General features: G+C 37.5%; 1 protein-coding gene across 5 annotated transcripts in view; it reads left to right on the forward strand.

Moving 5' to 3' along the window:
• Positions 1-16,368, forward strand: part of zfpm2a (zinc finger protein, FOG family member 2a) — a 212,887-nt gene that overhangs the window by 144,760 nt on the left and 51,759 nt on the right. For all 5 annotated transcript variants that reach the window (XM_079893740.1, XM_079893741.1, XM_079893743.1 and 2 more), the window contains one exon: positions 10,220-10,331. In XM_079893740.1, the coding sequence (XP_079749866.1) occupies positions 10,220-10,331 (112 nt within the window). The remainder of the gene's footprint in view (positions 1-10,219; positions 10,332-16,368) is intronic.

Raw genomic sequence — 16,368 nt, forward strand, 5'->3', positions numbered from 1 at the left:
AAGGCATGTTCCTCTGCCTCCTAGACATTATTACAATGCAAAGCAAACATTATGAATTCATCGTCGCCATGTCCTCTTCAAATAATGTGCATGCGAGCTATGCACAAAGTGCATTTAACTTCACACGAGTCAGGCAGTCAAACACTCTACTTTGTTTGCTTTCAAGTATGCTTGAATTTGTTCAGGTTGTGTTGTGTGGATGATTTTAGTTATTGTAGTTTTATTCTAATTTGTGCACGCCCAGTATTGTTGCATCTACACAATGGTAATTGCTTCCTGCTTAAGATATTGGCACACTTTAAAGGAGTAGTTGATGCAAAAATGAAGTTTCTTCCATTATTTACTACATTATTTACCTCATGTTGTGTCATACCTGGTTTTATTTATTTTATATATATATATATATATATATATATATATATATATATATATATATATATATATATATATATTAATATTATTATTATTATATATTTTTTTAATATATATTATTTAATTTATTAGTGCTGTCAAATCGATTAATCGTGATTAATCGCATCTAACAAACGTTTTTGTTTATATAATACATGTGTACATATATTATATACAGTATATATATATTGTATGTGTGTGTACACACACCCATTTATGTATTATATGTATACATATATACATAAACTGTACAAACTTGCACATACTGTAGAAAAAAAAACTTTTTTGTTAGATGCGATTAATTGCGATTATTCGACTTGACAGCACTATTATTAATATATTATTTTTATTATTTATTTTATTATTTTTGAGGAAACAAAAGGAGGAATTTTGAAGATTTTTACAGAGCTCTTTTCCATATCATCACTGTTCATAGTGATCATGACTGTCAAGCTTCAAAAGGGACAAAAACACACTATAAAAGTACCATCAAATTAGTCCATAAAACTTATTGTACTTTTCTGAAGTTATACGAACAAGCTTTGTGTGATGAACAAACTGAAATAATTTTTCATTAAAAATTTAAATATTAAAATAGTCCCCTTCTTCACAGCTCTCAAATATCATTCCCCATTATACATTAATCATCAATGATGTTTAAACCTGCCTTGACACTATATTCTTCATTGATTTTCAGTGTTTTCCTCACGCAAAGCTATGTTTGGCTTTGTACAACTGTAAAATAGTGCATAAATAAAATGAACTCATTTCATAGCTCTTCATAAAGGTCCTTCAAAAGCTCTCCTTTTAGGTTCCACGTAAAAACCAGCTGGGTTTAGAACCACAAGAGGGTGAGTACATGATGTGACAGCACGTTCGTTTATGGGTGAACTGCATTTCTTTTAAATTGTACCATTATAAATCTGGCCCATCAGTATATGGCCGGGTGCATGTGCTAATGAAGTCCCCAGCAGCCTCTGACTGTACCATTCAGCCCTGGAGGAGAGACACGGCGACAGGAACAGCTCCTGTCCTGGAGGCTAAGTGCTCATTAAACCAGAAACCTTCAAAACATGCAGTCCAAGGCCAATACAAGACACTGGCTAGCATCTACCCCTCATTTTTCAATTCATCAGCTCAGTTGTTGCTGGTAAGATAACCAATCAGATGCTCAAGATCAGGAAATGGACGTTTAATGGCAGTAAAATGCAACGTGTCAAAGAAAACGAGAAATGACAACGCCGCATTTATACAAAACACACTGTCCTGTTCATTCGCTTCATTCAGCCATTTTAATCTCTGTCAGCTGTTGTTTAGGAGGTAAACAGGACACATTTCTGTCTTCAGAAAAGATTGAGATGAAATCAGCACTGAACAGTCAAACTATTTTTTAAAGCAAGGTGATTTTGAATAAATATGCATGGTTCCTATAGCAACGACGAACAGTGCAAAACGATAGGCCCGAGCGAACCTCAATGGGTGTTCCTTAAAAGATTGGTAGAGCCGGAGTGATTCTCAATTTAATCGATTTCAAACGAAAAAGTCAATTTAACAAAGTTGAAAAGAGAAAGCTGCAGAGAGGGGAGGAGGAGGAGGGGGGCTGAAAGCATTCTTTTGCACTCAAGCAGTAAACTAACTACGGCACGCGGGCTGAGATTTCTTCCCCATTATCTCCCACCTCACATTTGCTCTTAGGCAAGCAGTTTAAAAGCCAAGCGATTGAGCCAGTGATCCAATTTGAAATGCAGAAATGATTAGAGCAGCTTGCCTCATTTCATATCGAAATTCTCTGATTTATGACAGGGCAGGCGCCAAGATCTATCTCCAAAGGGAATTAGCGTGCAATTTCTCTTTTTGCATATTTCCGTTATTTAGCCTCCCAATAGCAGATGCTCGCTTGAAAAAAAAAAAAGAAAAGAAGAAGAAGCAAAGACGGCACCAAGGAGGAGGTATCTTTTCATTTTAGGCAATGAAACCACTGCCATTTAAAAAGAGCAGGCTGGAACGGATGACAGACATGGGAATATATTTTCAGGGCTAGATAGTGATTTTGAAAAAATGGGGGGGGGGGGCTTTATTTAGTTTATCAAACAGCACATGAAAAGGAGAAACATCAGGGTTTATTTTTAGAGAATCCATAATTTCATGTGGATTTGGACGTTTGCTGCGTGGAAGGGGAAAAATATGTCCCTCGCAACTCACCCGTCCAGCAAGCCTGAGGAAATATTAATACACGGAGATAACGAGAGCTGCGGGAAAATCTGTCTTAATGAAATTTCCAGTTGACCACATGCAATTTGTTTCATCATGGCGAACAACTAATTGAAGTCGCCATATCGAGGGTGCGTTATGTTGTAAACAGAGTCTTAGAGCAGGTCCGGTCCTGTTATCCTCACCTTCAGCCTTCACCTCTGCCTCGAACCCTCGCACATGTCAGTCTGACATATGGCATTCATATATTCAATGGGGGGGGGGGGATGTTTGAGTCTACTCTCAGTGAGAATGTCCTGTGAACACAGTGTGTGTGTTATAGGTTATACATGCAGAAATTAAGGTTCTGAATGGGTCGTTTGAAAAAGGAAATCTGACACTTTTATCCAAAGCGACTTGCATTACATTAAAGGCATACAATTCAAGCTTTCTTTGGAAATATAACCTGTGACCTTGGCGTTGCCAAGTGACATGTTCGACTATTCGAGCTACAGGATTTCCTTTCAAACTAAAACAGAATTTAATCAGTTTTAATTCATTTATGTCTTTGAATCTCTGTTTTTTAATACATGAAAAATATTTTTTTAAATGCAATGATTCAAGGACATTGATCTATCAAATAAAGCCATTTATTTGGATTAAAATTGTCTAAATTTTACTCTTTAAACATTGTCCTTGTGTCATTGATTTTTTTTGTTTTTTTTCTACTTGCCAATTATCTTTACTTTTGGTTTCCTTATTTATGTATTTACATACTTTTGTTGTATCTTTGTAACATTGCTGTTAGTCTATTAGTCTTAATTATAGTCTAAATCATAACAAAATCACAACAAATTGAAAATTCCATTTTAAACTCTAATGAATATTTGTTTAATTGTTTTAAAGACCAGTATACATTTCATTTTCCAGCATTTTCATTGTTATATATTTTATAATTTATTGGTTGCATTAAGAAATCTCCAAAACCAGACATTGATACATAGTACTAATGCTCATAATGTATTACATAGAATTTAATAAATGCACACCTTCTTGTTTTATAATAATAATAATCTACATTAATATTTCAGGTATCCTGAACTTCAGATGTGGAGTGTTTCTGGAAGTGGAAGTGAAAGTGAATCTGACAAATCCATATCTAACCATAATTCTCATGCTGAATTCGATTTTTTTTTTTCCCCACACTTACCAAAAGAATGAAATGATTTTGGTCGATTTAAAGGCTTAAAATCAAAAGGTATAACATGCTTTTAATCTCTTCCTGTGCGGTTTGATAGCAGAAATGAAGAGTGTGTAGCGTGGACACTGGGATTTCCGGCGGGCAGGAGTGCGCTAGGGACCGTGGCAGCGGTCAGAACCGATATCATTAGCCCGTTGTTTACACACAGGCCTGGAGTCAGGGTGGCTCACAGTGTCACCAGCCACTTTCTTCCCTTCACCTCCTTCGGCTGATCAGAGGATCAGGGTATCAAGGCCGGATTAGCGGCGACTTGGGATTTGTGTGATTGGTTAATTTATTGCGGCGATGGCGGGTCTTTCATCTATGGCAACATTTAATCAGCTGCCGCCACACAGGCTATTACAGGTTAGCTCTTTTCTGCGGGCCTCCGCGCCACTGCCATCAGCTCCATCACAATTCCCCCTGAAATTTCCAAATTATCTGGAACAGGCTTTAGCCGCTCCGTAATAAAAATTAGAGCTGATTCCCGATAGAAGCTTTCGTCGTACCGGGCCAATTATAAATAGTACAGCCGTGGCTCGGGAAAGAGGTGGAGGAGAGAGAAAAAAAAGGGGAGAAGGAAGAGGAAGGGGGAAAATAAGCCAACTCTGAGGGATGTTAGCGAGGAACTTATCGGCAGCCCCTGCTTCCCTCCTCTGATCCAAATCCGACCGGCTGAAAATTTATATTAGATTTTATCACACAGGCCTAAGTCGTGAAAAATCAATGAAGGTTATCTTTTATGTTGCAGCAACTTGTGGAAATATTGATTTTCATTTTATAGCGAATTTGGAGCATCAGTTTGTAATCACTCGCTCGCTGACTACACTGTTTTGGTCACTGTATCTCTTACACATGGAGAGAGAGAGATTGCAAACCAGTGGAGTGAGACTAGAGATCTGTTACTTACACACAGCGCCTCCGGTGAAGGTCTTAAATCAAGCATCACCTCAGCATCTGTCTGCAAATGAGACACTTTCGCTGCACTTGTACATTATCTACTGTTTTATTACAGTATGCGTGTGTTCATTTGTGTTTGACTTAATTATATTAAACTTGCATTGTTCGTTCGAACATATTGCAGCAGATTTAGAGTCTCTCTTTGATATTCAGATGTCTACATATCACAGATTACATTGTATATATTTTTAAACAAATGGTCACTTTCCATAGATGCATCTGAAAGATCAACTCAGAATAGCACAGTACAGATATGTATACTGTGCACAGTATGCAAATGTTGCAAACATTGTGTATTTCTGTAATACTATACATGAGTGAACAACCATATTTGCATAAATGTACAGTATACAACCCGAGGACTGTTTGCCACAATGCAGTAGTCTAAACCTTCTGTTTCCAGCGTGAATTATGTTAATCACAATTTTCTGACTCTTGAAGATATTTTTATACAAAATATAAAAATTTTATGAAAACAAAGTTCAGTCATGAAACTCTAGATGGCACAGGCTGATAGGTCCTTAACTCAGTCTGCTTGCAATCATATCATTATCTACAGTGCACAGCTGATTGGTTCCTGCTGTATCAGTATCCAATGAGCTCGCTGCTCAACCTTCAAATACTTGGTCAGCATTTTCTGTAACAGTCGCTTTCAGAAACCCTCCACCTTCCCCAGCTCCACCTGTATAGATCTGCTACGGGTAATTCATGTATGCTATATTGTACAGCAGCAGCCTGTCTTACTTGTTCACAGCAGCGTGTCGTGTTGGCAGTAGCAAGTCCCGTACTTGCTCTGCAGCAGCAGCAATAGCAGATCTATTCCGTCAAGACCAAACATATTGTCATATCCATTACCATACCAAACACTTAGAGAATTGTCATGACAGAAATATGTTTAAAATGACCATTTGGAACCAGTATAAAGTGTATTGTTTACAGAAGTAATTGTATTACTCACTATGTGTCCTGCACTGCACACCTAGTGAAACAACACTTCATTCCACTGAATACCTCTATATGGCTTATCAGAGATGATAGGCAAGCCACACTGAATTAATGGAGCTTGAAATACTGTTTTAAACATAATGCATGCTGTTTTATGAAAGCACTGTATGCAGTACTGCAGCTATAGTTTTTGAAAAATATTGATAAATGGCAGAATTTGAGTCTCATGATGCACATCTACATTTTGTAAATTTACATGTGTGGCCATTTTTTCCATGAATTGCATCATTAGCTGCTTTAGCTGGGGAACTTCTGGGCCTTGAGAGAGAGAGAGAGAGAAAGAGAGAGAGACAGACAGGGCGGACCTTTGCTTCTGAATAAGAGATGACTCCAGACGGTGGGGATCAGAGAAAGGGTTAATCTGATTCTCATTTTAGATAGTTGTCGTGGCAACAATCAGACTGTCTGTGGTGCTCTTTGACAGGCCTGTAAAATTCTCAGGTCAGCCTGGATATAAGATGTTATTGTATGGCTAATTTGAGATGTGAAACAGGAGCTGTGTTAAATGACCAAGGGTTGTCTCGCTGCCAGTGTGGGAAAATATGCCAACGTAGACATCCGGGTGAGGGTCAAAATACCCTTTAAAACAAGATTTCACCTGTAGTTTGATAGAATAATGAAGACATCATATTAAAAAATATATATAACTTGGATGGATAAGCATAATAAATAACACAAATGAGATCTTTTTAATATCTAATTTATTTCTTGACAAAAAGATCCTTGTAATTTCACAAGTATCCCTTTTGCACTGTAAAAAAAAAAAATATTCAAAGCTGTAAATAAAACGCTATTGGAGTATGTTTTCAAGATGTCTATCCTGAAAAGTTCACATATAATTCACTTTTAATAATTCACAATTTGCTTGCAATTTCTGAGAGAAATCTGTTTTTCTGTGTAGAGATGTCCTGTCTCAGATTGTGTTCTCAAGACAGCACAGTAAAGTTTGCTATTAAAATTTAGAGATCTCAAATATTTTTCTATAAATTCTCTCAAGATTTTCTTATTTGCCACCCACATTATTTTTTAAATCTGTACAATGTATGCCGTTTCTTTGTTTCCGCTAAAGAATTTAAGGAGAAAAGTGACCAAATTGACAACATTTCCCATGTGTTTCTGACATCCTATCTGTTGTGAATGCATACCTTGCAACAGCTCGGGGGATGGAGACTCGGGAAAGGAAATGATGTCACGTGAGCTGCTAGAGACTGACTCCAGCCCATTTTCACTTAGCTAAACTATTTCTGCTGCACTCTAATGAAGGTGTGCCTGGGGCGTCACGTCTAATGGCCCAGAAAGACAGACATTTTGCCTGCCAGTAATGGGCTACTGTAACAGCTGTCCAAGATCTCTACCAATCCTGCCTCGGAGTGAGCTTTCATTGCCCTTTAAAAAAAGCCATTTGAAAAATGAAATAACTTGCATAGAGAACAGCCGGGCACCAGCAGTGTCTCTTTCTCCACAAAAGGGTGCGGGTTCATTTTAGTAGCTTTTCTCTATCTTACCGCTTTCACCTTATAGATAGAACTTGAAGCTGTGCGCTTCGACCCCGGCCAGAAAAGAAAAATGACGTTACACATTCGGAATAATTTGCCGGAGCATTATAAAACTTAACCTCAATCGGCCTTTGAAATGGATACTGATTCTTTAAATTCTTCTCTGCCCGTTGCAGGAAATAGTGCGATGGTGGCGATAGGGAGGCACAATGTGGCCAAAGTTCAGTCCTGAGCGCTCGCCGAAAGCTGCCCGCATTCTTTTTGCAATTCCCAGGCACCTGAGAATCAGGGCGTAATCGGAGAGATCAGAAACTGGATCGCTGGGGAAAATTCAGGCTGATAATTCCACACTCTTTGGAGTTAAATGCGAGGACGCTGGAGAGGTTATTGATACTGAAAACACCATTAAACTCTAGAAATTGTTTCAGTGGCAGTTCTCATCATGTGTACATATATGACAGAATCATCCTCTCCTCATCCACAGGAGAGACCAGTCATATTATTCTTTTGCCTGTCCTAAAAAGGTTCATTTATTTTTACTGAAGGATGTTAAATCAAGTCTAATAAGCCACATTGTCACTACAACACTTGCCGTTTTTACACTTCGCAGACATTTAAAACATTAGGATTTCTATGATGTTTTAAATGTTTTATTGCAAATCGTGGTGATTTACATTAATGTCTACAGTTTTGATAGAAGTATCTTATGTTCACCAGGGCTGCACTGATTTGATCAAAAATACAGTGATAAACAGTTATATTGTGAATAGTGGTGGGCCGTTATCGGCGTTAACGCGCTGCGTTAACGCGAGACTCTTATCGCGCGATAAAAAAAATATCGCCGTTAATCTATTCTCAAAGTTGGGTTGGGAGCGTTGGGAGCTGGCTCAAGCTACACAAGCTATGATGACGCAATCTACCCGCGGCCGCGAGGTACACCCGGCTGCAACGCATCATATTCGTCGTCATCTTAAGTAAACACGGCTGAAAGTGAAAGCTGGTGAAAAAGATCGGTGCAACCCTTATTTGGACTTGGTTCGGATTTAAGCCGTCCGACGTAGACTGTGTGGGGTAACAGTTCGGTAAGTTAACACACGACTAATCCGTTCTACCACCTCAAATTCAAAACGAAACATATAACTGAATACCAGCGCGCGCGTATTATTCCCAATATATCTTAGTGAGTGGTGTAGCACATAATCTCTTTTTATTAAAAGCGCCCAATTTCAAGAATCGTTGTTGTGTTTCTTTTTAACTGAAAAGACATCAGTTAGACAATATTCTAATTTTAAATTTGGGGTTTCATAAGCTCCAAGCCATAATAAACATTAGACCTACTTAAGTCTCTGCAGCTAGTGTACTTAAATTTTATTTATCTGCAAAATTATGTTGTATACTTACAGTTTTGCACAATATATGTTCTCAAAACTACATACACCCTTTCAAAAAAAAAAAAAAAAAAAAACATTTAGCAGTTGTTTAGCAGGGTCTGTGTAACCTGTTCTGAAATGGTTTTATTTTAATATCGTTATCGCAAGAGGCTGCAATGTATATCACAATATGGATTTTAGGCCATATTGCCCATCCCTAATTGATCGGTAACAGTACAGTAGTAACCTTTTACAGTCTATGAGTAGAACAGCTTTCTCAAGCAGTTTGTGATGCATTTTGGAAACAGGAGATGAGCCCCTGGTCTAATGCGCCACCTGGCTTGAGAAACCCGTTCTCAAAGACTTACTTTTATAGTCATTATTTGGGTAGCACACATATTCTGAATGCCTTCGGCAGAATTCAAATGAGCCATTTTAATCTAGATTAATCTAGATTAATTTCAAAATTAATCTAGATTAATCTAGATTAAAAAAATTAATCTATGCCCACCTCTAATTGTGAATTATTATTACAATTTGAAAGAGCTGTTTGAATATATTTTAAAATGTAATTTATTCCTGTGATGACAAAACTGAATTTCTCCAGTCTTCTGTGTCACATGATCCTTCAGAAATCATTCTTTGCTGAATAAAAGTATTAATTTCTTAAAATTCTTCAGACCCCAAACTTTTGGCGGTGTTTGTCACCAAAATAAAGATATCTCGATAAGATAATATAGATAAGATATCTTTTTTTTTTTTTTTACATTTTTAAAAGAAATTGTACAAAATGTTTTGTTCATTAAAATATGTTTTTTCTTTACAAAAGGAAAATATGCAACAAGCTGGAAATGATACAATCTATCTCCAAGAATCAGTGATGCTTCCAGCCATTTTTGTAAATTCAACAAAACCTCATCTATGTTAGTTAGCTAAATAATATTTAATCAGTTATGATCTTTGTGACAGATCAGCAGAATTTGCAACAACAATGTAGAATACATCGCAGAAAACCAAACATTTAAGTTTGTAAAACATAAAGAATGTAACATAAGGTTTCATTCATTAACATTAGTTAATTACTTTTACTAAGATTAATAAATGCTGTAGAAGTATTGTTCATTTTTAATTCTTGTAAACTAATGTTAATTTCAACATTTACTAATACATTATTAAAATCAAAAGTTGTATTTGTTAACGTTAGTTAATGCACTGTGAACTAACTTGAACAAACAATGAACGACTAATATTAACAAAGATCAATACATACAGTATGTATTGCTCATTGTTAGTTCATGTTAGTTAACACATTGACTAATGCTAACAAATGAAGCCTTGTTGTAAAGTGTTACCAACAAAAAAAAGCAAGTGTCAGTTCCATCAACTGACCCAAAACTGTCACACTGCAAGTCAAAATCTGATCTTTATTGTTGATCCCTGTTGAATATCATAAAGTTCCTTCTGATTATGAGCTTGTTGCTAAACTGTCCCCCAAATAAACGAATGATTGTTGTGTGCATGTGTGTGTGTTATCTCCACCTCTGCAGAAGACGAAGCCTCACGTCCCGCTGGTGTTGAACGCAGGCCCCAGGTGGCTGCTGGATGTGACTTGGCAGGGAACAGACGACAACAAGAACAACTGTGTGGTTTACAGCAAAGGTAAGAGGACGCTTTATCTGCCCCGTACCAAACACACATGCACCGCACACTTCTGCTATCTTTTCTTTCTTTCTTTCTTTTTGACCTGTGTTTGTGTACAGCTCATGCTCAAAGATGTCTAGTGTGGCTTTGGTTCCCGTGTCTCTTACATCTATTAGCAATGCGATTTGTAATGTAAGGTCGTGGGGTCACAGGTCATTGTGATTTTGCTGTGACAAATGTCATTCGCTGACATTTGCTTTAATGGCATAATTTTCCGTGTTTGCAAATGCTTGTCAACAGCGGATGGCCCTAAGACAGACGTGATGGATACACACGTTTCCTCATGCATTAAACTGCACATGTGTGGAGAATCATCTGGGCTTCAAACGCAACATTAAGATTTAATAACCCATCCATGCTGTCTAAACACAGTATGAGTGTGAATACACAGCTACTGTTTTTTCCACCAGAACACTATAATTTCTATATCATTTCTAATAAATTCCCACCCAGGGTCATTGGAAATGCCTGTGGATACATGTCTTTTAAAATCATATTACGTTGCTTCTTGCACATTTTGCAACATTTTTAGTCAATTTTCAGTAAAAGCCTGTTTAGTTTTACAGATGAATCATGTCATGAACATGAATCTGGCAACGTTTTTCATTACGTTGATTCATGTATGTATCATGGCATTTCGGAAATGAAAATATCCAGTGAGTGGTGATAAAAGGTTAGCGAGCATGAGATTAACTCTTTCCCTGCCAGCGTTGTTTTTTTATTTTAAAAGTTGCCACCCAGCGCCAAAATTTCATGGCCTACATAATATTTTGTTATATGAATATCTTAACAGGCAATCTATCAAAAGAAATAACAGACCCTCAGCTTTTAAACAAAACAAATCAATTTTATTCTAGCTTCATGCATTATTTTAATATTGCATTTGGGTTATTTTCATAAAAAAGCGACATTTTGAGCAAAAAGTTGAGAAAATTGTGTTTTTGTCAAAGACTACATCTGGATGGGATTCAGAACAATGATCAAAACATCGATGGAGTCCATCAACACCCCCAAATCTTGCACAGTCCTATAGGCGGATCTTTTGTGACGTCATTGTTTATGTTTGCCGCGTTGCATCACGGGAATCGTGTGGCAGGAAACACCGCTAGATACCTGTAATTTGATTGTTTTGCACGTTTGGAGGAGGATTTAGAGAAGATGATGGTTCACTCTTGCTGTGTGGTCGATTGTACGGCTCGTTGGGGGCCTGATAAAAAGTTTTTTCGAATTCCCTCCGAAAAGGATCGCGAAAAACGAAATAAATGGTTGCGTGCAATTAACCTGGACGCTCTGAAGCCTGGATTCCTAACGTTACTGATCGAGTTTGTGAGGCTCATTTTGTTCATGGTAGGTCTAAGTCTTAGTGACTATGTATTTATAGAAGATTGAATAAAATAAAAATAAAATAAAACTGAGTCAAATCAACCGAGTCATATGTTTTCGCGTTCTGATTCAGGTGTCCCAAACCGCGATCCACAGCACCCAGAATACCGTATTTTCCGCACTATAAGCAGAGGAGCAGCACCTTCAATGAATGGCCTATTTTATAACGGTTTTCATATATAGGGCGCACCGGGTTATAAGGCGCATAGAATAGAAGATACTGCAGTCAAACGTTTGACTGGGTTTGCGTTATGCAGTGGTCACCAACCTTTTCAAGCCTATAAGATCACATCCAAGTCCAAATGTAAACCAAGATCTTCCACTTGCAAAAAAATATGAAAAAAACAAGTGGCTAAGCTGTAAAACCTTGTTTATACTCGACGCGTCCGCATGAGCGCGAAGGTAATAAAAAAAACTAATATCCGTCTGCTCGGGCAGATTCGGCTTAACAGCGCGCGCCTCCGCATCCGCAGATGCACGACTTTGAGCCGAATCTGCCCGAGCAGACGGATATTAGTACATCTCATCATCACCCAGTTTGCGCGTCTAAATCAGTTGTATGGTCTGGTGTTCAGTCTAAAACAAAACAGTTGCGTCAAGTATAAATGCCTCGTCTGTTTGGGGAGTTGCACGCACAGTCAGCGGAGATCTCATATGGGCTTTGAATAACTTCGATTTTGTCACCAATACAAATTTTGAGCTTCTCTCCAAACCTCCTCCGGTCTTCAGATGTTAAAGTGCTTATATATTGTGGATTTTGCCCGCTAACTCTCTTGAAAGTGCTCGTCGCGTCTTTACAGCCCGCAATACTGTTTGATTTGTTGCCACACAACCACTCGCGCATGCGTACAAAGATGTCAACAAAGATCCTCCTATATCTCATCCTGGGCCGACATTTCATTTGGTAACATTAGGCCATTTTGATTTATATGCTGTTTATTTTTTGATTGCATTATTTTTCATATGCATCTGCTTACGAGATCGCTCGTTTTTTCTTCTTCTTTGCCGTGTTTTGATCTGGAGGTACTGTACTCGTTCGGGAGATGCGTAATAGTGCCCCCTACCTTATAACAGTGAAAACACGGAAAACCGGGAACACGGAAATGGCAGTTAAAATGCATTTGCTGAAGCAACCTTGCCATTTTAATTTGATTCTACAAGTCTTTGAGCTCTTTTAATGAGCGTTGTGAGTCTGACTAACGGGACTTATAACCGATGCTCCACATCGCAAGAATCAGGTGAGCTTATGAGCAAGATTACAATGCTAGAAAAGCCATACATAGCTGGAAATGTGATGTGTATTACTAGTGTTTTGAGGTCGTAACATGCATGTTGTGCAAGGAACTGTGAAAATAAGCCTTTATAAATCTACAATTTGCCCTGAACAGAAATACAAGTTGTTCATTTCAGCTAGAACCTGCAGTGAATTATATGTATACGTATAGGCATGTTTTTTGCAGTTTTGCAAAAATGTAGGTAGAGGCACGTATACAGTATGAGCCTGGGTTGATCAATTCAAATGACTTTCTGTCATTATAATTTCTTTATTTTTGATGATGTGGTATGGCTAAAAGCAAGTTAGCACAGTTTTACTGTTGACACAACTGGATTTTCAGAGTAAAATATGTCACTGTTTGTGTTTTGGGTTTTTAAAAGAGCATTGCTGCATGATTGCTAGGGTGTTCTGGATGGTTGTCAGGGTGTTGCCGGGTAGTTGGTAGGGTGTTGTGGGTGGTCTCTATAAATGGCTTGACTCTTTCAATAAGCCAACAGACTTTCTCCTGTCCAATTGCTTAGAAACTTTATAGCAGACCACTTCTCAACAAGGTATTGGCTAATTTAGTAATTTGGCTAATTTGAGTTATTAGGCTAACAAGCGACACTAATAACTGTAGTCACTTTTGTGTTTTAGCAGAAACTGTGGTTTTCGTGATACATTTGTGTAAGGGAAGCATGCTGACCTGACAATTTGAAGTGTTGTTCCTTATTAACTTGTTTTTATGGGCATATTACATTGAGATGCATGTATAAATAAGTAAATACGCAAAGTACAAGGATTTCAGAGTGAGAGCCCTCATTTAGCCGAATGTTTTTCAGATGATTATGACTCTCCTCTGCGCTGAAACAGAGTTTCTTCCCCCTCAAAGTGAACACGAGGCAGACGTGGGATTTTTCCTTTCTTAGCTCTCATCTTCTAATCACTGCACTGCACTGGGGGGCTGATCCTCTTTACCAGCGCCTTCATTTGTGCGCTTTATCAGCAAATCATTAAAGTTTTGATAAGCTGTTAAAGAAGATTATGCAGTTCTTTTAAAATCGTCTAATCTTTTTGCCAGGAGACTGAATATGGCAAACAAAAAGGCTAATAACAGGATTTCTGGAGTGTTGTGTTAAGTCTCTTTAATTTCTTCTCTGCCTTCCTATTTATTAGCAAGAGAGAGAACGATTCAACTGCGGGGTCACCGATTCAGCTGTTCTGGACTGTATTTGAGCAAAAATGTACGGTTCTAGATGTCGATTGGTCTGATTGTTTATTTAATTGTAAATACATACTCATTTTCTCCTATTTTTTTTATCTTTGGTGTCATCTAATGTTTATTTAAAACTGATATTTAAAAAATCTCAGAAATGAATGAATTTTCATATTGTGCATTTGTATTGTAATGGTGCCTAAATTCACTTGTAGCATTTTATTTATTTAGAGATTTTATAAATATACAATTTTAAAATCAAAAATGTATTTTTTTAAATAAATTTTAATACCATTTATCATATTCAGCCGTAACATGAAATATTTATTTATTTATTTATTTTATTTATTTATTTATTTGATACATGCACTTTTTGTAAGTGTTAGCCAAAAAAATGAGAGGTAAAATCAATAAATATGTACATAAAAAAAAAAATAGTGAAAATAATGAGGAGGAAAATAATGCACACTTTCCCTATTGGCCGACATCCTTGTTTAGGATACAGCACAGATTTATTGACATTTTATTGCGAATAGTTGCATCAGCGTTCTCTCAAGGCCTTGAATGTTCACAGTCCAGTCTACGTACATCACCCTCGCTGCGCTAAAACACCTTCTGTGAACAGACACACATGGTGAAGACGGTAATTGTGTGTTTGCTCCAGTAATAAATGCATCCCACAATATATTTAGGCTTGTTTGATTCCCTGCGGGCGGCTTTGAGCAACCGATGGAGGACTCTCACTGATAATAGCGCGTCGAGAATAATCAGGGAAACTTTGGACAACAAAACTGTAAACAAACACTTGTCTTATTAAACTCCATCTTTTTCCTCAATATTTCTCAGTTTTAGGTCAAATGAAATGTTTATTGTCATGATACAGACGCTAGTAGGATTTCAGGATTGACCTGTGCAAGAACTTCACAATTTGTATGTTTTTATTGAAATTTTTGGTTATTTAGTACTTTTGAATGAACATTACAAAGTCTACAGACATTTCTGGGGGGTTTTTTGTTTTGTTTTTTTTGTTTTTGGTGTGTGTGTGTGTGTTGGTAGCCTCTATATATGGAGGCGTAGGTGCCACCTTTACCCTTAATGTGCATAATGGACTGAGATATTGGCTGCTGTTGTACACCTTTCTGCCAAATTTGGATTATGCCATGATATATGTTTATCTTTTAATTCAAATAAAGAATTTAAATGTGTGTCCTCTTGTGTATTATTAAGGAATTAACTATTTGAGATAAACCTCCCTCTAAACCAATGTTATTATTTCCATAACTTAAATGTGTTGTTTAGAAGTTAATGTGCCTGTCAGACACTGAAATGACACTTAAAATCAAATTTATTCTTTTGAAATTTGGGCACCAGACAGTTGAGCTCTTGTGCGTTTGGACGGCAGATATTCTGCTCTAGTGTGTCTGATTATTTAAAGGTCACCTAAATTTTTCCTCTAAGCCTCTTAGAAGCAGGAACAGTCAGATAGAGCGTGTCAGAGGAGTCGAGGGGGAAATTTGGCCATTGTGCGTGTGGAAATTGACCAGTGTAACGAGAGCGTTTTACATAAGCTCATAGACCGCAGGACTGGACTAATTCACTGTGTCTTTGTGCGGCTCATATTCTGTAATTCCTCTCCATCTGATTCTCCTCCAACACATCTCTATTGTGCATTTGATGTGACAGAGTCAGAGCAGAGACATGTTACCTTGACCTCCATCGTTGCCTCGACCTCCAGCCTTTTCTTTCTTAATCTTCTGTTTCTCACATTCCCTCTGTGACGGGAAGCATTAACAGGGATGGGAATCTTAAAGAAATAAAAAATTCTGGTTCAGATCCTGATTCCACTTCCAGTTTCAGTTCAAGTTCTGCAATGATTCCATTGATTTTTTTTTTAAAGGGGTGGTTGATTATGATTTCACTTTTTTACCTTTAGTTAGTGTGTAATGTTGCTGTTTAAAGTTACGACGCTCAAAGTTCAAAGCAAAGGGAGATATTTTCTTTTACAGAAATCGCTTCTTAAGGACGCTGTAAAACAAACAGCTGGTAAGGACTACAGTGAGCTTCTTCACGGGTTAGTGACATCACTAACCCTAAAATTGACATAAACCCCCTCCCCCGGGAACACGGTTTATAGATTATCA

Source organism: Squalius cephalus (assembly GCF_949319135.1).
Source record: "Squalius cephalus genome assembly, chromosome: 15".
Classification (NCBI taxonomy): domain Eukaryota; kingdom Metazoa; phylum Chordata; class Actinopteri; order Cypriniformes; family Leuciscidae; genus Squalius; species Squalius cephalus.